The sequence below is a fragment of the Megalobrama amblycephala genome, linkage group LG12, assembly GCF_018812025.1.
Source record: "Megalobrama amblycephala isolate DHTTF-2021 linkage group LG12, ASM1881202v1, whole genome shotgun sequence".
Lineage (NCBI taxonomy): Eukaryota > Metazoa > Chordata > Actinopteri > Cypriniformes > Xenocyprididae > Megalobrama > Megalobrama amblycephala.
In genome coordinates this window covers 6,124,325-6,147,338 of record NC_063055.1, presented here as the reverse complement: position 1 = coordinate 6,147,338, position 23,014 = coordinate 6,124,325, and the positions used below count along the sequence as shown (strand labels likewise).

The window sequence follows — 23,014 nt, the reverse complement described above, 5'->3', positions numbered from 1 at the left end:
CCTAGTCCGAGCCTTGTTGATAATTCTTCCATTACCGCAGCTCTTTGGGCTGTCACTCTGGCTGAAAACCGAGCTGAATCGTACTTCGGTTCAGTCGGGGCGACGAGAACTCATAATGGGATGCCCGGGCGCATGCGGAGAACCGGTCGACTCGCATAGGGCTCAGGTTTCCGTCACTCTGCAGAACAGCTGAGTGCGGTGGATAATGTTCCGCGTCTCGCCCCGGTTGTTCATACTCTGCAGGGTTTGGAGCGCATTGGTGTCGCGTAACACACCGCAAATTTAAAACGCTACCATCCCCTGGCATGTACGAATCGGGGCCTCTCTGCACAATGTCTGTCCCACAAATGTGATTATTGGGTGGGGGGAAAAAAAGTCCAGGTGATATTTTACACCAAAATTAAAAGAGAGAAATAATACATTTTATTTTGCTTAAAAAAAAAAAAGGACCATTCATATTTTTTTTGTTTTGTTTTGCATTGTGACATTAATTTCATTACCAATTAATCCCCAAATTCTTATTCCTTTAATGTGAAAATATTATTTAAATCATATCTGAATAACTTACATATTTTATACAGTGTATTTAATATATTGTATTTATAAAAGCATATATGGTAGTATTTGTTATACCGTCTTTGCTGATGTACATAATTTCACAGCAACTTTTTACTGTAATACAGCACAATTTACTGTATTTAGAGAATGACTAAAAACATCCGGGCGCATTACAGTAATTTGGGTGGAAATGTGCTTAATTGTCAAATAATAATGATATTAAATGTCTAAAAAAACAATGTCACCATGGAAAAGACAAAAAAAGTTCCTAAAATAGAAGCTTAAATGTTTTATGCAAAATATAATGTCTTATTTTATTTTCTCTTTATTTTAGGGTGAAATGAGAGACTGGATTGTTTTTTTTTACCCTATTAGAGCTGAATGCAGAGACGTTTAAAGGGATAGTTGAAATTAAAATTATCCCATGATTTATTCCCCCTCAAGCCATCCTAGGTGTATATGACTTTTTCTATCAAATGAACACAGTCGGAGATATATTTAAAATATCCTGGCTCTTCCATATAGCTTTATAATGGCAGTGAATGGGGGGCCTGATTTTGATTATACTTTTCATTATAAAAAAATAATCCATATGACTCCTGGGGGTTAGTAAAGGCCTATTGAAGTGAAGCAATGGGGTTTTGTAAGAAAAATATCCATATTTAAAAATGTATAAATGCAAGTCGACTTGTGCTGACGCGATGTATGGCGCAGGATGTAGGAGTATCATAAGCTTAAACAAACTCGAGCTCCTCTTATATTGAAATCCTCTGACATTTTTCTTTAAAAATGATCGTTTTAGACTTCTAATTCGTGACCGGTGTTTTGTTTTGTTTTGCTCTATCCTCTGCGTCTCCACGTTTGCATCGGGTCAGGTGTTACTATTCCGCCGCAAATTAATGCGTACGGCCGTCTGCCGTGAGCTAGTTATTATAGTTAGTAATAATAAATATGGATATTTTTCTTACAAAAACCCATTGCTTCGCTTCAGAAGGCCTTTATTAACCCCCTGGAGCTGTGTGGATTATTTTTAGGATGGATTTTTTGGCTTGCCCATTCACAACCATTATAAAGCTTGGTAGAGTCAGGATATTTTTTAAATAAATCTGATTGTGTTCATCTGAAAGAAGACAGTCATATACACCAAGGATGGCTTGAGAGCATTTTTGGGTGAACTATCCCTTTAAGACTTGATGTTAGTGATGATATTTTAGTAAATGTATATAATTTTTTACAAATGAATTCAAGCAATCCCAAAACGTTTGGTCTGGTGATAGATTGTGACTTCCCTTCGTCCCTGCTGGAGATGAGCTGTGAATACCTGTGCTGCATATGTGTGTGTATGAGAGAGGGGAATGCAGTCTTGCATGGCAGTGTTGTAAAGCTGAAGACTGTGGTACTTTGTAAATAGCCTTAGAATGTTTTTTTGCAGATCAGAGGTGTGGAGAGTGCAATGAGAAGATCCTCCTAATAATGTATAATTTTTAATGCAAAGAAGAATATCATTTTTGTTATACTTATCATTGATGACATTGTTCATTGTGTTCTCTCTCTTTTTTTGTAATATGTAGTAACCAGACGTTACTACCATAGGAGACTCATGTGGTTGTAGATATTTGGTTTCGATGTTTATTAGTTCGTAAGGATGAAAACGGCTCATCTAACATAAAGCTTTCATCTGGAATGCGGATGGATTACGGTGAAACGGCTTCGGTGGATAAACGTGGTTGCGAGGAAGCCAACCGTTCATTACTGCGCAATAATTTCCAATTTTACGCAATAATTTTTTTTTTTTTAATACCAAAACCCTCTTGATTTAAAAAGGATTTGATACTGATTTCGGTAAGCATTGCATGCAGTTAAATATATAAAAAGCAAACAATGCCAGATAATGTCATGCAAAAACTCAAGGCTGTTTTATTGCTCATTCATGAGGAATCAAATAAGAGAGGTTTTGATATGATTGCAGGTGAAATGCTTTTATACATGGAGACACTTTGAGCCGATATGGACTTCATACAGTTTTCAGTATGTTTCTTTTGTACAACTCAACCTTTTTGAATGGGCATTTTATGCTAAACAAAACTTGATAATTGATCAGTACAGTATTATTTTCTTTAGCTTTTTTATTTTTGCAATTGTATACACTAAAAGAGCCCAAAGTTTGAGGATTCTCAGCCATTTTACTGCTCTTCTGCAGTTGGCGTTTGTCTATACGTGAAGGCAAGAAGCGAGCGAGAAGGTCTGCTGTTATATAAATACGTTAAAACGGTTTAAACACACATTAAGCAATACTCACAGTTAATGTACATTTCACATCTCATGGATGTCTAATGCAGGAAATCCTCTCAGATAGCCATAGTATATTTTCTGATTGACAGCAAGTATGCATATATGAGTGGTCACTTTGTTTGAGTCTAGAGATGTTAACCACAAATAACAATTGTTTGATGCAATGTGTTTTGTTTTTAATCTTTGAGTTCTTAATTGCAATAGTCAATCTTTTCACCCAAGAATATGTGGTTCATGTGTTGAAATGGAAATCCTTTTTACCAATAATTACAATACACAACGATGGCTGACTGTTTCTTCATGTTGCTTGTATGAATGCTCATTTGCAACCAATTCTGTCGATTATAAAGCAGGACGTGGATGCAGAACATTGGCACAAACAAGCTGTAAAACATTCAGGTGGAACAGAACAAATGTGAATAATTTTTGCTGGCAATATAATCAATGTCTCAAACTTGAATTTTGTTTTACTTTTTTTTTTTAACTCATGTAAACGTAATAAGCATATTAGTGCTGTCAAATTGATTAATCACAGTTAATCGCATCTAACAAAGTCAAGTTTGTAAATGTATATTATGTGTATGTGTGTATATATATATATATATACACACACACACATATTTAGAAACGATTATTAGATGCAATTAATCACAATTAATCGATTTGACAGCACAAATTCATACATTGTATGTTCATTACATATTGAATACATAATTCCCTATATATATATATATATATATATAAAATACTTAAATCCAAATCCACACATAATCATGTCAGCCACAACGTAACTTTTTTGTACATAAACTTATAAGTTTATAATATTGTCTAGTACATTAATGACAATTAGTGACTTCTTAACAGGTCACTCACTCTAACAAGTTCTTTGTCAGCTTGTGGATTTCTTTTAAAATAACCAGAAAACCCAATAAACAAACTAAAATCTCTGTATATCACCCATAATTGGACACATTCATATTCCATTATAGTCAATATTAAGCCATCTTTAGTTGTTTTTGTGTGTTCAGGCACTTCTACAAAATGTATGTGCAAATCCAAGAAGTATAAACAAACCTGGTTTTGGAGCAACTTTGAAATGTGCCTTTCAGATTCAGTAAAAAAAAAAATAATAATAATAATAATGAATCATTTTGGTATGAACAGTTTGTTTGCATTGTAAACAGCTGATAAATCAAATAACCAAGATAAATGGCACCAAACTGATACCAATATGAAATATGACCCATCAATATGACTATATTTTAACAAAACATAAGTTTGAGGAAGGGTTTATATTTTTAAGTGTTATCCTTAAATGAAATCTTATATTTATGATTACATACACGGCTCACAGTGACCACAGTTAAACTCCAGGATGAAGCTGAAAAGTGACAGAAGAACTCCCGATTTTATTTTGTATTATTATTATTATTATTATTATTATTTAAAGTCCATATAATGCCCCTCCATTGTGCATTGACAATATTTTTGTGATGTTCTTAGCAGCCATATATTTAAAATGAGAATTTCAAATTTGATCTGTGCTCTTTGACATAAATCAATGTGGATTTTTTCTCATTTCAAGATTTCTGAGAAGTAAATATGCGCCTCATGTATTATACAGCAGCTTGGTTTGTTGACTGCTTTTCAGCTTTTGCTATTGGTCAATGCCAAAGTTATCCAAAGCCTTGCATGGGTTGGTGTTTAATTTTTCCAAGGAATGTTATAATGCTGACACCCTGCTTTGTGTTTCTTACTGAGCCAGTTTTACTGCAGAGAATTACTGTTATTATAAAGCCCACATACTTATATCCCCAGTATTCCCAGACTCATCTTTAAAAATGTTATAATTCTGTTCATTTATTGTATCAAAGATATACAATTAAATAAAAGTATGTACATTTCTGAATAATCATTTGTATCATGTCCTATTTTTTATTCCTTCTATGGGTCTATTTTTGTCTTCTAGGGGTATATAAAAGATATTTGTAAGCATCGTGGTGCTCTCGTGAACGTGCGTCAGAGACTGATACTGAAGAGAGGAAATTGTTGAATGAAGTCGTTATTTTGTTTTTTGGCCCACAAAAAGCATTCTCGTCGCTTCATAACATAATGTTGAACCACTGTAGTCACATGAACTGTTTTAAATATGTTTTAACTACCTTTCTTGGCATTGAAAGTGTAAAAGGTGCAATATTTAATAATTTTGTCCACTAGAGGTCGCTAGAAGCCTGTTCAAAACAAAGGTGTAGCTTGATGATGCCAAGTTTGAGTGCGGAATCTTGGGACATGTGTCCCGGTCCTTAATGGCCGGTGGAAAAGAATTTTCCAGTCATGAGTATGAGGTAACACAGCTCTGTTTATCATATTAGATACATTTGAGTGAGTTGAAAATGATGTTATAACGTTACTCGGTACATTCGCTCGGCAGCTGCTGTGAGAGACTGTTGCACACTGTAGTAAGCTGATTGATTTTAGAATATCATTAAATATTGGACGGCTTGGGTTGATAAATGGCATGCAATTCATTTTAAAACATATTATATGATGGAGAAAATTCTGTACTGTTACTAAAAATAATGCTGCATCTGATTATGCTATTTTAGCTACTTGACAAAATAGTGTTTTTCTCTGAGGCATGGTAAAGCATGGTACTCGCAAAAAAAAAAATCAAGAAAATTAGATTTAAACAATAAGACTAAATGTGTTGAGCTACATAACAATAACTAATTTTCTGTCTATAACTGTAACCAAACAGTTGTTCCCTTGTCTATTAAAACATGTAATATATTAAAGCGTGTTTCCATGGTTTCTACAAAATAAAACCAGAAACCGAGGCAGACCGAGGGTTAATGCGGGTATGACGCAATCGACAGGCAACTCCTCACACGTCCCGGAGCCTTGGTTAAAATTGCAATTTTCAAACGATTTACAAATAGTTGCAAACATTTGGGATATTGTAAGTACTCAAGTGAACATAATATATAACACTGGCCTAGTGGTTTTTGGATATTTTACTGCAAAATTCTTACATATTGCACCTTTAAAGGTGTTACAGAGGATCTTTTCATCGACTGAGAAACCAAAGACTCTTAGTGAGTTTTTGAAATGAGCGCATGCGTAAGAACAGCCCCCCTCCTTCACAGCTCATTTCGAGGGAACGCCTCCCAAAACTCGTGCACGAGTATTGGAACACAAGTGTTTACCACCGGCATTCGCTGTGTCGTGTTAGTGGATTCATTATGTCGGACTCACCGCAGGTAACTCGTAATCTGCAGTTGTTACTCCTGTCTCCTGACAAAACATTGCATGTGGCGCCTGTAGAGTGTGGAAAGTTACTGGAGCGAGCAGCCGCGCTCGTCTCTCACAAGGAACGTCACGGCAGTGATTGACAAGCCAGAGGGCCAATCGTTTATGCGATGATCGCGTAAACGATTGGCTGATGTTTTTAAGGCCCTACCTCGTGCAAAGATGATGTATATTAATATTATTCCTTTCAGTGCACCTAATAAATAGTCTTTTATCAGTTAGTAAAGACAGTTTCAAGTAATATTGCAAAAATGTATAAAACAAAACATCCTCTGTAGCACCTTTAATTGTCTCGCTGTCAAAGAAGGCCTCACTGAACCATTGGATTATACCAAAAATATCTTAATTTGTGTTCCGATGATGAATGAAGGTCTTACGAGTGTGGAATGACATGAGGGTGAGTAATTAATGACAGAATTTTCATTTTTGGATGAACTAACCCTTGAACATCATCAAGTTTCTAGTGATTGATTATTTTGCCTGGTGAATCTTCACCGTCAGTCTCTGAAGGCTGTGATCGACTCTTCAGGTCTGCTTTCAAGATGGCGCCGCTCGCATCTTCCACACGTGAATTGTTCAGTGAGGCAGTTCGGGCTGTTTTGGAAACGTGGCCGGTGCTGCAAGTTAGTAAATTCATAACATTACTTTCCGAAAAATACATTATTCATAGAATATTGTCATATTATTAGGCAATCTTCAGTTTGAGCCGAATTTTATTTAATAATCATAAATATGACTGGTAACAGGTTAGCATGTTAGCACTGCAAAGTATAAACAAGAAGTTAATATATTACATTAAACATATATGTACCCTTTAAGTCGTCTTGTATGGATATTTTGTCTAGCTGCACAGCAATGGAGATTATGCGCAGCTCGATTTTATCTTCCTCCCGGGAGCGGCTGCACCTACTTCTGATTTATAGATGTAATGGATTGAGAAATTAACGAGCTCAGTGTTTCCTCACAGATCGCGGTCGATAATGGTTTTGGTGGAGCTTACAGTCAGCAGAAAGCGGAGTGGATGGTGGACGCGCTGCAGCAGTATTTCATCGACAACGGTCAGAACTGTCAAATGATTCCTCTAACACTTTATAGGATATCTTCTGATGTCAACTTACAGCAAACCCGTTTGTGCTCCCCACAGATGAGCTGCAGCAGGATGAAGTGGAGGATTTCATCTCAGAGCTCATGAACAATGAATTCGACACTGTGGTGGATGATGGCAGCTTGCCTCAGGTTTGATTTGTCTATGAATAGATTAGAATTACATATGCTTACAGATGGTAAATATGTATGTTTGTGAAACTCTTCTGGTCTTGGCTCTTGCTCAGGTGGCACAGAAGGTGTGTGAGATGTTCCAGCAGTGTCAGCAGGGCAAACTGACGGAGGTCAGAGAGCAGATCAACCAGCTGAATGAGAAGAAGAGCGCTGGGAGGGCAAAGGCCACACCTGCCAAAACACCTGATGATGATGATGAGTGTGAAGATGAAGAGGTACAGCAGATATATATATATACACACACACAAAAAAAAGGATTATATATATATATATGTTTTGTTTTTTTTTTTTGTTTTTTTTTTTAGGAATTTGACCTAATTCTCAAAAACATTACATATATTTTTGTGTAATTAGCCTATAGAAATTATAATACATTTGCATTTAAAACCCAAGCAATTTTCCTTTCATAAAAATGGTTGACTTTACTTGAGATGTACATAAATTGTAAGAATATGACTAATACTGATGAATAAACATATAACAGTCCCAAACTATTTTAAGGTTACCATGTTAAGGAAACAAAAGTTACCATGGTAAAATACACTATACTAGCATGAACTGTTAATGAAACGTATGGAAACTGCTGTCGATGAATACGATTTAACATCATACCTGCATACAAATCCTTCCCAGCTAACGCATGAAGTACCAGTTACGTGATTTATTGTTATGTTTTGGTAATTTCATGGCTTAATAATTGACAACATAACTGTGACGTTGCATGCTCCTAATTGCGATATACTTGGCTTGTCACCGCAACTGAAGAGTGTGTGCTACGAGCACAGTATAACGGCTGACCCCAGGTGAAAAAAAAGTACACTTCTATAATGTACTTAAAGTGCTCTATTTTCGTGCACTAATTTTGTACTTAATATACTAAAAATTCTTCTTTAGTACTTCTTAAGATCATTTTAAGAACATCCAAGTGTACTCAACTGTGAAAAAATAAAAAATAAATATTTAGTTACCACTTGTAGTACACTATGGGTTCAAATGTACTGTAAGTAGTATCTAAATACATTTTTTTTTTAAATACAGACATAGTATATTAAAAGCACATTTTAGTTGGTGTCTCAAAATAGCACAGTTGTGAGTAAACTTAGATGTTCTTAAGATGATCTTAAGAAGTACTAAAGAAGAATTTTTAGTATATTAAGTACAAAATTAGTGCACGAAAATAGAGCACTTTAAATACATTATAGAAATGTACTTTTTTTTTCACCTGGGACAGGACAGGAAAATTTGATTTTCTGAGGTGAGATTTAGTAGTAACAAGTTACGAAAGCATGGCTACATCCTGACATCTCGTCTGACCGCAAATACTGAATCAGGACAACACGTTTTTCTCAGGCACTCTTAAAGGGGTGGTTGATTATATTTCACTTTTTTAACTTTAGTGTGTAATGTTGCTTTTTGAGCATAAACAACATCTGCAAAGTTCCGACGCTCAAAGTTCAATGCAAAAGGAGATATTTTCTTTTAAAGAATTCTCTGTTTAAGGATTACAACAAACGGCTGGTAGGGACTACAGTAAGCTTCTTCCCAGGTTGGTGACATCACTGACCCTAAAATTTACATAAACCCCACCCCCGAGAACACTCAACAAAGAGGGTGAGGCCATGTTGAGCTGCTTTAGAGAAGAGGAAGAGTTGTTGTAGTACAGTGTTGTTTCCATGCCGTCATTTTACGCAGGACTGCTTCACAAACGAGGGTCAATTCAACGCTGGATTTGCACAAAAAATTACCATGACGGCACATGCTAGTCGATGAGTTGAATCAACTCCACAGCAACTACATACATTTATCCACTAACCGTTCAGAAACGTCCAGTTTCATTGTAAAAGTTGTAACTTCTTCCTGAGTCTCTCCATCAGTGTCGACTCCGGTTTGAACAATGTAAGGCTGAACACCGTTACTGACAATCCTCATTTTGGCTGCGTGAGATTCTCCAGCTTTGTTGTTGTTGAGCAACCGAAGCACGAGCTGTTAAAGCTCCGCCCTCTTCTAGAAAGTGGGCTGGGAGCAGCAGCTCATTTGCATTTAAACTTCACAGACACATTCTGGAAACATCAGAGACTTATATTACATCTTGTAATAGGTCCCCTTTAAACTGGTTCTGACAGAAATGTCAACCTCTTTCAAAATAAAAGACTTGCATCAGAAAAACAGAGAATTATGTTTGTTGTTGTTTCTTTGATGGCACACTCCGCGACCCAATTCAGAAACACTGCAGTACAGCACGTATCGCATGCAATTGCCCCCATTAAGAATTAATGACCTCACTGGTTGTTTTTCTCTCAGGCTATGGAGTGTGATGGAGGTGCAGAGGGACCTTCAGTCAACGGCGCAGCAGTGAAGGAGCAGCTTCCACCGGCCACGAGTCATGAGGAACAGGATGATGGCTGGACGGTTGTACGCAGGAAGAAGTAGCAGGTCTTAAAGTATTAGGACTGATGAATTTCTTAATGTAAAACACATTTTAAGGACCTCTTCTACTGTGGATACTTCTGTATTTGCAACCGCAACAAACTTATTAAACCTATAATGTTACATCTGACTAATGTTTAAACACCTGTGCAGATCAAAACGGATGGATCACCTCACTGGACCTCTTGGGGTTTCTTTCATAAATTATTATAAGACATTATGACTATAGTCCAGTGATTTTCATTTACATATGCTTTGTAACTGGTGTGCTTTTGTGCATATACAAATATGTATATAAATTTCTATGGTCTAGTTATTTGCCACAACAAATTTTCTCTTTGACTAACTGTGTATATCCTTATTTATAACTTAGGTTAATGCATGAAATGGTCCTTTATCACCCCCTTCTGTCACTGCAGTATTACTGCAACAGTAAAATGAAGTGCTGGATTTTCCATCCATATAGTATTTGATTTTTTTTTTTTTTTTTAAACAGCTTAAAATGCACATTCTGATAGACTTTTGTAATCAATGTAAGATATAATATGTCAAAATCATGAATAAAATTCTAATTGTTTTTCATGTTTGATTATTTGCATTAACAAAAAATACTCCTTCACATCCATGTTTCTAAGTGATACTTTATTCATCCGTACACAGGGTTTAAGATCTCAAGTCTTTATTGAATTTAGTCAAGTATTCATAGTGTTCTGTATGTTCACAAACAAGCATTCCTCACACATATTCGCAGACAAATATAAAAAGGTGAGGGGCTTTTTTTTTTCCTTTTTGTTTGTTTTTGCAGATGGCATGTCAAGGCACTATTTTAACATATAAATATGCGACCCTTCTACACAATTAAATGACCATACAATGAAACTCGAGAGACTACAGACATATCTCCATGTTCAGAGATCAAAGCTTCTTTAAATATATATATAAAAAAAACAGGTTTGAGGTTCTAGCTAAGTCTGTGCTCAGGATACTGTATGTCCAGTTTGTTTTACCTTAACAGTGAGTTTACACTCTGAAAGGTGGATGTGTGATCAGACGGACCTAAATGACTCAGACCGCACAAACGCAGTGAAAGACTGTATTTTATAGGGAAAACAGAGCGTTATGAGTTGATCCAGGGGTGCTGTAGACACTCGGCAGCTGTGGCACGCTTCTCTGGGATGAACTCGAGCATTGTGAGCAGGAAGTCGCTGAACTGAGCAGCTTGATCCAGTGGCCATTCGTACTTCTCCAGTAGCACCTCAAACAGTCCCCACGGCTTCAGGTTCGAGATGTGACGCAGCTCACCTACACACACACACACACACACACACACACACACACACGCTCGGTGGTCAAAGCATTCTCATGCACATTCAAGGACGAAACAACATGCAAATATCAAGGTGGCCTGTTTTCAAAGAAAGTGCAACAGTAGATCAGCACTGTGTGAAGGAAAGTTGTGAATTAAGTAGAGCTGCAAGATTCTGAATGAATAGAGATCACGATTCTGAACAGACATCAAACTAAACAAAATAATGCAATTTACTAAAATTGCTGCGGTTTATTAAAAAATATCTATTTTGAAATGATTTTAAAAAAATTAACGATTCAATGACTCGTTCACTTGTTTCATTACCGGATGAATCAGCGTTTTCTAAAATGAGCGAATCTCAAATGATTCAATGACAAATACATTTTTAACAGTAACATGTCGCCACCTACTGGTGTAATGATGTAATTGATACAATCTTTATTTGAAGCATCAAGTTACTTTCAAAAGATGATTTACTCTATTTTGATCACTACTGTAGGCATCTGAATGAATCTGGTGAGTCAATGATTCACTAATGCCGACTGGTTGCAGAAAGAGTCAATGAATGAATCAGAATGAGTCTTTCTGCTAAAAAGAAAAACCACTGGGATGAATCCAAATAAATGATGGCCAAACTAAACAAAATAATGTAATTTACTAGATGTTAATTTACTAAAATGTTAATTACTGCAGTCTATTAAAAAATCTCTCATTTGTAATAATTAAAGAAAAAAAAAAAAAGGTTTTAATGAATGATTCAATGACTCATTCATAAAGACTTCACTTGTTTCATTACTGGATGAATCAGTGTTTTTGAACAAATCTCCTGAATGAATGATTCGATGACAAATACATTTTTTAACAGTAACTTGACGCCACCTACTGGTGTAACGATGTAATTGATACAATCTTTATTTGAGGCATCAAGTTACTTTCAAAAGGCGATTTACTCTATTGTAGACATCTGAAGGAATCTGGTGAGTCAATGATTCACTAATACCAACTGGTTGCAGAAAGAGTCACTGAATGAATCAGAATGAGTCTTTCTGCTAAAAAGAAAAACCACTGGGATGAATCTAAATAAATGATGGCCAAACTAAACAAAATAATGTAATTTACTAGATGTTAATTTACTAAAATGTTAATTACTGCAGTCTGTTAAAAAATCTCTAATTTGAAATAATAATAATAAAAAAAAAAAGGTTTTAATGAATGATTCAATGACTCATTCATAAAGACTTCACTTGTTTCATTACTGGATGAATCAGTGTTTTTGAACAAATCTCTTGAATGAATGATTCGATGACAAATACATTTTTTAACAGTAACTTGACGCCACCTACTGGTGTAACGATGTAATTGATACAATCTTTATTTGAAGCATCAAGTTACTTTCAAAAGGTGATTGACTCACCAGATTCCTTCAGATGTCTACAGCAGAGTAAATGATTCACTAATACCAACTGGTTGCAGAAAGAGTCACTGAATGAATCAGTGAACAAATCAAGAGTCGTTCTGCTAGAAAGAATCAAAAGTCACTGGGATGAATCCAAATAATTGATGGACCACAACAATTCAAACATCTTGTCACTGACGCATTTTGAGGCATTTTTATCTGAGGTCTAGTGAGAGACGCCGATGATCAGGTGGGGGTTTTCCTTCTATGGCAGTGGAGACGGAATGATTACATTATTACTGCTCTAACAGTTATTACTACATCAGTCATGTTCTGTTGCTGGAGTTCTGAAACACGAGAGGCTCTCGTTCACATTTCTCTGTGGTTTAGTAAGCAAGCGGAGAGAACTTTGCTAACAGGCTGATCTTCAGCATGGATGTCCTGAGCTAATAATATCCTGACCGTTCATCACATGTCTGTGGAAAACCTTTCAGAATAAACACTGAGCTAATGAAGCAGCGCATCATGATGTTCTGTGGTTTGTCTATAGCCTCAGGTTTAAACAACATCATTTCTTCATGCAAACTTCAGAAATCAAAAGAAAAAGAAGTTTGCATGAAGAAATGATGTTGTTCAGCCCTGAGGAAATGTGACTTGGCCATGTTTTTCTTCAGATTCACCCTGATATTCTCTTGTGTGTTCAGAGTGATTTGCAGTTTCTGAAGGACATTCATAAGAACAGTGTTTGTCACCTCTGCGGTTGAAGTATTCTCTGGAGTATCTGCCCGAGAGGGCGAAGTGTGGAGGAATGGAACCCAACAGCTCAATGATGTGAGCTATGTGATCTGGAAAACAATAAATCACACAAACATTTTTACATAAAGAGCAAACTAATATCTCTATTGTGTGTATATTAGGGATGCGTAACATATTAGTGTATGGTTCTGATTCACTGCCCAGTTTTTAAGTGGACTTCTGTATTCTAGTTCTGTATTTCTAGTGTTTTTTTATTATTATTTATTATAATCTCCATAGGGATTATACAAATCATATTTTTATGTAGACATTTGTATATTTTAAGGATATTACATTTAACTAAAACTAAAATCATAAAAAAATATTTTCTTTACTTGAAATAAAATAAAAAACAAACACAATGTTCATTTTATTTCTCATTTTCATTTAGTTTAACTTGATATATTAGAATAACTAACACTAAAACAAAATTAATAAAAATACTCAGACGTTTAAAAAAAATAAATAAAAATGTAAAAAACTAAACTAAAACTTTAACTATAATTAAAATAAAAATTGAAAACATAAAATAGTATCTCAATGACACTAAAATAACACATATACATTAATTATACATATATGTCTCTCTCTCTATATATTTACACATTGTGGTCGATAAGTTTTTGTAAGAGGTCTCTTCTGCTCACCAAGGCTGCATTAATTTGATCAAATATACAGTAATATTGTGAAATATTATTACAACTTAAAATAACTGTTTTTAAAAATGTAATTTATTCCTGTGATTCAAAGCTGAATTTTCAGCATCAACACAGTGTCACATGATCCTTCAGAAATCATTCATATTCTGATTTGCTGCTCAAGAAACATTTCTGATTATTATCAATGTTGAAAACTGTTGTGCTGCTTAATATTGTTGTGGAAACTATTTTTTACAATTGTACAATTTTTTGTCAGGATTCTTTGATGATTTGATCTTGTACATATTGAATGGCGGTGTATACATTCATGAACCAAGACAAACAGCTCTGAGATTGATGCAAAGCAAAAAGTATTTGAAATGAGAAATAAATCTAGGCATAATTCAACTATTTTAAGAGGCAATTAACTACTCATCTCATCAAAAACTGGTGAAAACTACTGACCAACAGTCACTGAGTTTATGTATAAATGTATAAAATAATACATTTTAAGTTTTTATCATGCCAATAACACTTGTTAAATCTGAAACTGAAAAAATAGAAAAACTGTGAAGACCACCAAGACAACTGACCTTCATCTCGAGTGTAGTCCTCTCCTGAGTGAGGCTCAAACAGGTAGTCTCCAGTCGCCAACTCAAACGCCTGTTGAGACACATAATATTACTGCTCTCTCACATGACCTTCTTGGACATGCATGATCATATGTCTGCAAAGACAATACTTTAGATGGGTCAATGACGTGACAGGCCATTTTTTTGTCTAAAAGGCCTTAATAGTAATTAAAAAACAAAGATATGACATCCATAGTATGTAAGGTAGTACGACTAGATCTCTTTTATTGATTCCAAAAGGTTTTAATTATATTTTGCTACATATAAAGGTATCTTAAAGATTTTGAAGTGTCAAAAGGTCATTCGGTTTAACAGTACAAAGGCCAACACAGCCATTTCATTTGTGATTAAAATATCTTAAAATGTAATACATGTATATATTTTTTATTCTGGCATGATTTTATAACATCATTTATCAACATAGTGCAAAATGTTATTAAAATTATGTGTAGAAGTCATTGCTTTGTTATGAGTAAGAATGTCTGGAAAAATTAATTTTTTAACATTGATGTCATTCGAAGTAACCAATATAAAGGGACCATTTTGGATCAAGTCATGCGATCAATATCATGTGACAGGATGTGACATCATTTAAACACCTGCATAGGACCACATGGTCATGAAGCAAAGTAACTAACTCTCTTTTAACTATTTGAAAAATTCATGTTTTCACTTGTTCATGCGCATGTCCCGAAACATCAGGTCATTCAGCTATAAAACATGGAAAATGTTGTAATATTTTAAAAACTTTATTAATGTAATATTTAAAAAGTTTATTGCTAATACAATTTAAAAATTATCAGCATTATGTTTTTTACACTTTTAAAAACCTTATTCGTCAATGACCCATATATAGAAAGACGTTCACTCCTATTACTTATGAATAAGAAACTGCAACACGCAATATAGTGGAATACGCCCGCCTTCTAAGTAAAAAAACAATCGCTGATTGATAAAGTCACTGAAGCTGCTGTAAAAAGCTCCGGTTCCCATAGAAACCTGAGACTCACGCTTAGGTCTGCACATGCGCATTAACGTTAATTTGATGGTGGATTGCTTCAGTTAATGTTTATTTTATCATTTTAGTTTAAGTTGACAATAATAACCCTGATTAGCATTGAATGAGTTCGTACCATACACGCAGTGCTCCATATGTCAGCAGGGGGTCCGTATTCGGCTCCGATTAGCACCTCCAGAGCTCGGTACTGACGCGTCTGGATGTCCTCCGTAAAGTGCTTGTGCTGATATGGAGGAGAGGACATCAGCAAACATCATACATCACCAGCACCTGACGTGATCCACTTTTTGAATGTAATCAACCCACAGTACTCACCACCCAGCATGCATTGCCTAGGTCTGCAATCTTGATGTGTATTTTATCTGCGTTCTGAGGTTCTAGAGGATTCACTAAGAAATCAGCAGCAGCGTATGCTGATGGAAAAAACAGACATTTTAGCACTGATGTGAAACCAGCAACATAATTACAGCCAAACAGAACATTGAATTTAAGATGAAAGGCCTTTAAAGTGCAACAGTTGGGTTTCAGAAGTAAAAATCTCATTAATTTTCTTCATAGAGGATTTGATTTTGAACAATAACTTAAGCCTTTAAAGACAGACTAACTGTGAGCTACAAGGTTGTTAATCGATGGTATATGCTTTTGTTGAAGCCTTCAGTCGCATTATTTTAACTTAATATAATCCTGTTCAACAGAAGGAATCCTGATGAAAAAATACACTATACAAAAGTTTGCAAATAAAAATCTCCACCAATCAGAGAATGTAAACAAGCAAATAGCACCAAAAGAACTGTTTAGCACCCGCCCACTCCCATGACGTACTGCTAATGTAGTCAGTCTACCTATGCTCTTAAACTACTTAAATATTTGTATACATAATATGCATATTTTGGAATAAACCAAATATATTGTTTCTATGTACATAATCAACCTCTTTAAATCAACTGTTTTATATATTTGCAATGCTTAATGGGATTGTAGTTCTTTCCCTCATTAAAGCCAAGTGTTGCATCTTTTGCCTGATTTTTGCTTCAAATCGCAGTTTGCAATTGCTGTGATTTTCACCTCGTCTGGTGGGTTTGGTTCATGGCTTATAACTCTTAAATGAAGACTTTGAAATGAATGACTTGAAAAATGAATAGGAAAAGAATACTTACAGAAGTGATTGATTTAAAAAAAGATTTAAAATCTAGACATTTAAAAAAAGTCTTCATTAAAGCGCTATAAGCTATGAACCAAACCAAACGAGGTGAATCATAACATTAAAAACTTTGATTTGAAGCAAAGATGTATTTGAAAATCAGACAAAAATACAAAGGTACAATATATATATATATTATTATATACAATATTATATATATTATTATATACAATATTATATATATATATATATATATATATATATATATATTATATATATACACACACACACACACACACATATTTGCACAACTTAAACTACATTTAAACATTATGTTTAAATGGCCCGGTTTCACAGACAGGGCTTAGCCTAAGCCAGGATTAGGCCTTAGTTCAATTAGGATATTTAAGTAGCATTTATAAGCGTACACTAGAAAAAAAAACATAACTTGTGTGCATTTTGAGAAAAAACAATGGCAGGGACATATTTTAAGATATGTCAGTGCAAGTTGCTTTCAGTTAAAACAGCTCAAACATGCATTTTAGTCTAGGACTAGCTTAAGCCTTGTCTGTGAAACCGGGGTAAAAGCTTAAGCCTAACCCTCCCATACTTAATTTTCCATTGAGAGCGCGAGCCTTTCAAAGTATTCTCTTTTGTCCGTGAGCACAGAAAGATGCATTCGACGAGTACGCACTACCTAGAGGACTTTTTTTTAAAGAGGTCATTCGTGTATGTGCTGTTCTTCTTCTGTTCTTTTTCCTTTTGTGGCGGTTAGCAAACAGCATTGTATTACCATGTGCGCCCCCTTCTGGTTTGGAGCGTGTATTGCCTGTGATTAATGCTGCCTTCACAAGCTATCAGACATTTGATAATTCCCACTGCTGAAGTCGTGATTACGAGGTCATCGCATTCAAGTTTTGAAATGGGAGGGCGTTCATGTGCAATTTTTACCTAGGAAACTAGTATTTATGATAATTCCCAGAGCATGTGAAAGCAGCATGACTGTATTCTTCGTGTAACTGCATGAACCGAATCGTGACGTCCGTACTGTATGGTTCGGGACGAATACATGTACCGTTACACCCCTAATATAGCAGCAGCATAGCATGACTGACTCCATTACATCATTTGCAATGCTTCATGGGAATGGGCGGAGCTCTGATTGGTGGAATTTTCTGTACAGCATCATGGGTAATGTAGTTTTCCCCCACACATTCCACTGTTAAACATGATTATTTTAAAAATAAGTTGAAATAATGTGGGCTGACGTCTTTGTAAGAAATTACAGACTGCCTCGACCCAGATTCCATTTCAATAATAAGCTCATTCCTCAAAATGGCTTAATTATCATAGAGAAGAACAAAGTCAACAGTTTTGTTATTTCTGCAACACTTAGGATATCACATGCTGAGCAAATGGTCATCAATTGTAGAATGGGAGCGGGTGAGGGACTCTGAGAACCATCTCAGTCAATGGGGTGTCTTAACTTCATTAACATACAGACCACAGCTGTTACAACAAGAAGAACTTCCCCATAGAAGGGAAAAAATACTATGGTAGTCAATGGGGGTGAGATCTGCTTGGTTACAAACATTCTTCTAAATATCTTCCTTTGTGTTCAGCAGAACAAAGACATTTATACAGGTTTGGAAAAACTTGAGGGGGAGTAAATGATGACAGTAAATGATGATTTCATTTTTGGGTGAACTATCCCTTTAAAGGTTTAAGTTATGAGTTATCGTTTAAAAAAAGTTATCGCTTAAAATCAATTTCCCTATGGAGAAAATGAACTGTTGCACTTTATTGGTAGTTTTCCATCAGCTCAAAGCAGAGTACGTACAGTTGGGAGAGAGCAGCGAGCGCTCAGTGGAGTATCCGGACAGTGTGGACAGAGCCGACTCAGAGGTAGCTGACAGGATGGAGCCAGACATGCCGGACAGGCCCGATCCAGGGCTGGAGAAGCGCAGGGGCCCAAAGCCGTTACAGCCCTCCTCCAGCCACGATGAGCCCGAATCAGGACTGTGTTTAGTCGGATCTCTTAAGAAGGAGTGCCCGTTACCATTCACTGTGACAAAAATTAAGAGGGAAATGGGTTAACACTTTTTACAATACACATTTCAAAGCATGCTGTTATGTCTATAAAGTCCTAATGCTTTAACAGAGCAGTTTTAGGGTTAGGCGATAATACAATCATGATATAAATGATCCTCTGGATTTAGATCAAGCTGTTTTGTATTTGGTTTTTTTGTGTAGCAGATATAGCCATAAGCCTAAAGGATGCAATACATAGTAGTTGTTGTAGTCGACAGATTTCACTAAAAATCGCGCAGTGTATGACTGGCACAGACTCTGATTTTTATATGCTTCAGACCTAGGCTGTGTCCCAGTTCAGAGGCTGCATCCTTCAAAGGTCGAATGCATTAAATCAGCGCAACAAAGACTGTCCCAATTCGAAGTCTACTTCGAATATGGCCCACAAATGCGTCATTCATTTCCTCAGTGCGAAGGATAGAAAGAGTGAATCCTTCGCAGCCGCAGCCTATCCCAAAATTCTTTGGGCGGCAGTGATGACTGGAGTTTTTTGAGAGAGAAAATGCTGATTACTTTTAAATGCAAGTATTGTTGGGTTTTAACTTATTCTAATATCTAACAATAGAAACAATTGAAATGTTGACACATCTTACCAACACGTAAATTAATACACTATATTGCCAAAAGTATTGGGACACCCCTCCAAATCATTGAATTCAGGTGTTCCAATCACTTCCATGGCCACAGGTGTATAAAATCAAGCACCTAGGCATGCAGACTGCTTCTACAAACATTTGTGAAAGAATGGGTCGCTCTTAGGAGCTCAGTGAATTCAAGCATGGTACCGTGATAGGTTGCCATCTGTGCAATAAGTCCATTTGTGAAATTTCCTCACTACTAAATACTCCACGGTCAACTGTTAGTGGTATCATAACAAAGTGAAAGCAATTGGGAACAACATCAACTCAGCCAACTTTCTGCAGAGTCAATAGCTACAGACCTCCAAACTTCGTGTGGCCTTCAGATTAGCTCAAGAACAGTGTGTAGAGAGGTTCATGGAATGGGTTTCCACGGCTGAGCAGCTGCATCCAAGCCATACATCACCAAGTGCAATGCAAAGCGTCGGATGCAGTGGTGTAAAGCACATCGCCACTGGACTCTAGAGCAGTGGAAACATGTTCTCTGGAGTGACCAATCACGCTTCTCTGTCTGGCAATCCGATGGACGAGTCTGGGTTTGGTGATTGCCAGGAGAACGGTACTTGCCTGACTGCATTGTGCCAAGTGTAAAGTTTGGTGGAGGGGGATTATGGTGTGAGGTTGTTTTTCAGGGGTTGGGCTTGGTCCCTTAGTTCCAGTGAAAGGAACTCTTAATGCTTCAGCATACCGAGACATTTTGGACAATTTCATGCTCCCAACTTTGTGGGAACAGTTTGGGGATGGCCTCTTCCTGTTCCAACATGACTGGCCTGCACAGAGTCCTGACCACAACCCCATAGAACACCTTTGGGATGAATTAGAGTGGAGACTGTGAGCCAGGCCTTCTCGTCCAACATCACTGCCTGACCTCACAAATGCGCTTCTAGAAGAATGGTCAAAAATTCCCATAAACATAGGTTACAAGATATACTGTTCTCTGGGCTAAATAACAATCAATGTATGCAAGCTTTCGGTCCAATCATCGCCAATACGATAGTCAATTTTAAACTGATGGAAAAATGTATTAAATATTCAAATAATTGGCATACCTACACTCCCATTTGGTATAATAAAATTTGTTCAGGTGGTGCACCATTTTTCTCCAGAGACTGGATGCAAAAGGGCATTTATACACTGAAAGATATTTCAGGTCCTAAATGCATGTTAAGCTTTCAAGAACTGTGTGAGCGGTATGGAACAGAACCCTCTTCTCTGTTTTTATATTTGCGCTTAAGGTCGGCCATGAAGGCCTATGGGGTGCCCTGGGGGGAAACGCTTCCCAAACATCCGATCATCGCTTGGTTTGATTTGTCCTCTTCTAGTAACTTCACTTCATGGATGTACAGGAAGGCCTTAGAGGCTACAGCAAGTCATTTAGCTATACAGCATACATGGAAAGAGACTGTGAACAAGGGGAAGGTATTATGGATTGGGAAAGAGTGTGGCAGAACATTTTTACTTCATCTAGAAATCCCAATCACCAAATGATCCATTATAACTGGATTGGTATGTTTTCATACTTTTGTCTGTTGTAAAAAATGAAAAAAAATGAAAAAAAAAAATGAAAAAAAAAATGCACACAAAAAAATGCAAAAAAAACCCCCCCCAAAAAAACATCACAATATGGTGGTATTTTCATGTCAAAAAAAAAAAATTCCCATAAACACACTCCTGTTATAGCTGAAAAGGGTGGGCTAACTCCATATTAAACCCTACGGATTAAGAATGGGATGTCATTAAAGTTCATGTGCACGTAAAGGCAGGCATCCCAAAACTTTTGGCAATATAGTGTAGATAGATTATACTCATTATTATGTACATAAATGGACATAGGTTTCGAATCCTGTTTTGTTTCCAGACAGTTGACTTAACTTTCAAAAAAGTTCAGTACAAACATTACTGTCGCTCGTCAACAACATGTGTCACAGTTGCTAGGCAACAAGAACAAATTCCATGAATTTTCCAGTAAGTGGTGACTACTGGATGAGAATTTGAAAAATTATTTTATTGAGATCTAGAGATTATATCAACCAAAAACGTCTCTAATTAATATTTTATTTTTGGTCTTTGTAAAAGCACTGGGGTTGGGAAATGAACCTCGCTGCCTCCACAGATCACACCATTTTTATTCTGTTCAATGTTCCTCCATCCCTGGACTTAAATGGGGACGTAACACTGAGAAAATCACTAAAATTGACTAAAATTTCCTAACTAAATGGTCATGGAAAGTAACTGAATTCAACTAAATTTTCTGAACAAGCACCAAAGCAGTAAATTTTGATTTATCCAACATTTTTTTCAGAAGTCCTATTTTTCAGATTGATATATAACTGAAAATAAACAATCTGAGGAAATATTTATGTAAAAAAGGAGAAGCTGCGTCAAAGCTCCATTCACTTTAAAATTCATCTTGATGTTCTAGATGTCATCTTGCATTAGCAAATGGTTTATTAAGTCAGTGCATTAATTAGATTTCCATTTGATGGCCATTAATGCTGGATAATACTGTTTACAGAAATGAAAACACATCTTGTCACTTGAGTAAAAGATTTGTTGTTTGCTTTGAGATGTTGGAGTGATGTTTTTTTTACCCAGGAACAACAGGAGACGTGCATAATGGATGTCTCATTATTTTCTGGCTTGAAATATAGTCAAAAATAAACTGAATTGATTTTACACATTAATCTTGTTGCTGTTTACTGCACATCAAACTTTTTCATAATCTTTCAATCGCTCACAGAAGTCCCCACAAGGTATTTTACATCTCATTTTGTTCCTCAACTTACAAAGCCCTACATCAATCAAGTGAATAAACACTTTTTGCAAATTAGTTCAAAAGAATCATTAAAACAATGATTCAAAAGAATAACTCATTCGCAGAGCGAACATCACTATAGTTAAATTCTCCACTTGTTCATGCTAAAAACAGATATAAATGTATCTCACTTTGTGCGTGTCTGTCATCATCCTCTCCATCCTCGCTGAGCCTCCAGAGCGCTCGTGTGTTTCCAGAACCATCCTGTGGCAAAACCCCGTCCAGCTCCTCCATCCTCTGCAGGTCTAAAAGCCTCTCGTCTAGCAGACGCTGCTGCCGTTTGGCTCTCCTCTTCAACTTCTTCTTCTTATTCTTTGATAATTTAGCCGTCTAGACACAGACAAGCAAAAATACAAAAAACAGCGTAAAACACCAAACTAAATTCAAAAATACCTTCTAAAACAAGCATGAGATGTTAGCTGATCAACCTGTGCAATTATGATTGTTATGTTTGAAAGAACAAACTAATCTCACTCACTTATTTTGGTTAATATGTTCTCATATGAAAAGGATGCGTCATAGTGGTTAAGGGCTGGTAACCAGAAGGTTGCTGGTTCAAACTCAACAAAAAATGTTCAAAATTGTGTTCTTTACCTAAACACTTAAAGGTATAGGTCACCCAAAAATGAAAATGATCCCATAATTTACTCAACCTCAAGCCATCCTAGGTGTATATG

At 36.1% G+C, this 23,014-nt stretch overlaps 2 protein-coding genes across 2 annotated transcripts in view; one reads left to right on the top strand and one right to left on the bottom strand.

Moving 5' to 3' along the window:
• The first annotated feature begins 6,642 nt into the window (after positions 1 to 6,642).
• tsr2 (TSR2 ribosome maturation factor) lies at positions 6,643 to 10,441 on the top strand. The gene is made up of 5 exons (XM_048209270.1): positions 6,643 to 6,782; positions 7,127 to 7,217; positions 7,304 to 7,395; positions 7,491 to 7,652; positions 9,739 to 10,441. Exons 1-5 carry the CDS (start codon positions 6,702 to 6,704, stop codon positions 9,865 to 9,867), a joined length of 555 nt encoding a protein of 184 aa, XP_048065227.1. The 5' UTR covers positions 6,643 to 6,701; the 3' UTR covers positions 9,868 to 10,441.
• Positions 10,442 to 10,487: 46 nt separating this feature from the next.
• Positions 10,488 to 23,014, bottom strand: part of srpk3 (SRSF protein kinase 3) — a 33,475-nt gene continuing 20,948 nt past the window's right edge. The window contains exons 10-16 of the mRNA XM_048210426.1: positions 22,469 to 22,667; positions 18,634 to 18,858; positions 15,968 to 16,065; positions 15,768 to 15,875; positions 14,596 to 14,665; positions 13,322 to 13,414; positions 10,488 to 11,166 (exon numbers count right to left, since the gene is read on the bottom strand). Coding sequence (XP_048066383.1) covers positions 10,982 to 11,166; positions 13,322 to 13,414; positions 14,596 to 14,665; positions 15,768 to 15,875; positions 15,968 to 16,065; positions 18,634 to 18,858; positions 22,469 to 22,667 — 978 coding nt within the window. The 3' untranslated portion in view covers positions 10,488 to 10,981. The remainder of the gene's footprint in view (positions 11,167 to 13,321; positions 13,415 to 14,595; positions 14,666 to 15,767; positions 15,876 to 15,967; positions 16,066 to 18,633; positions 18,859 to 22,468; positions 22,668 to 23,014) is intronic.

Bases quoted from the DNA above. Each gene is read 5' to 3' on its own strand.
- tsr2 (XM_048209270.1), top strand. From the start codon at position 6,702: ATGGCGCCGCTCGCATCTTCCACACGTGAATTGTTCAGTGAGGCAGTT. The intron at 7,218-7,303 runs GTCAGAACTGTC...TGCTCCCCACAG, and splicing joins GCAGTATTTCATCGACAACG to ATGAGCTGCAGCAGGATGAA. The intron at 7,396-7,490 runs GTTTGATTTGTC...GCTCTTGCTCAG, and splicing joins ATGATGGCAGCTTGCCTCAG to GTGGCACAGAAGGTGTGTGA.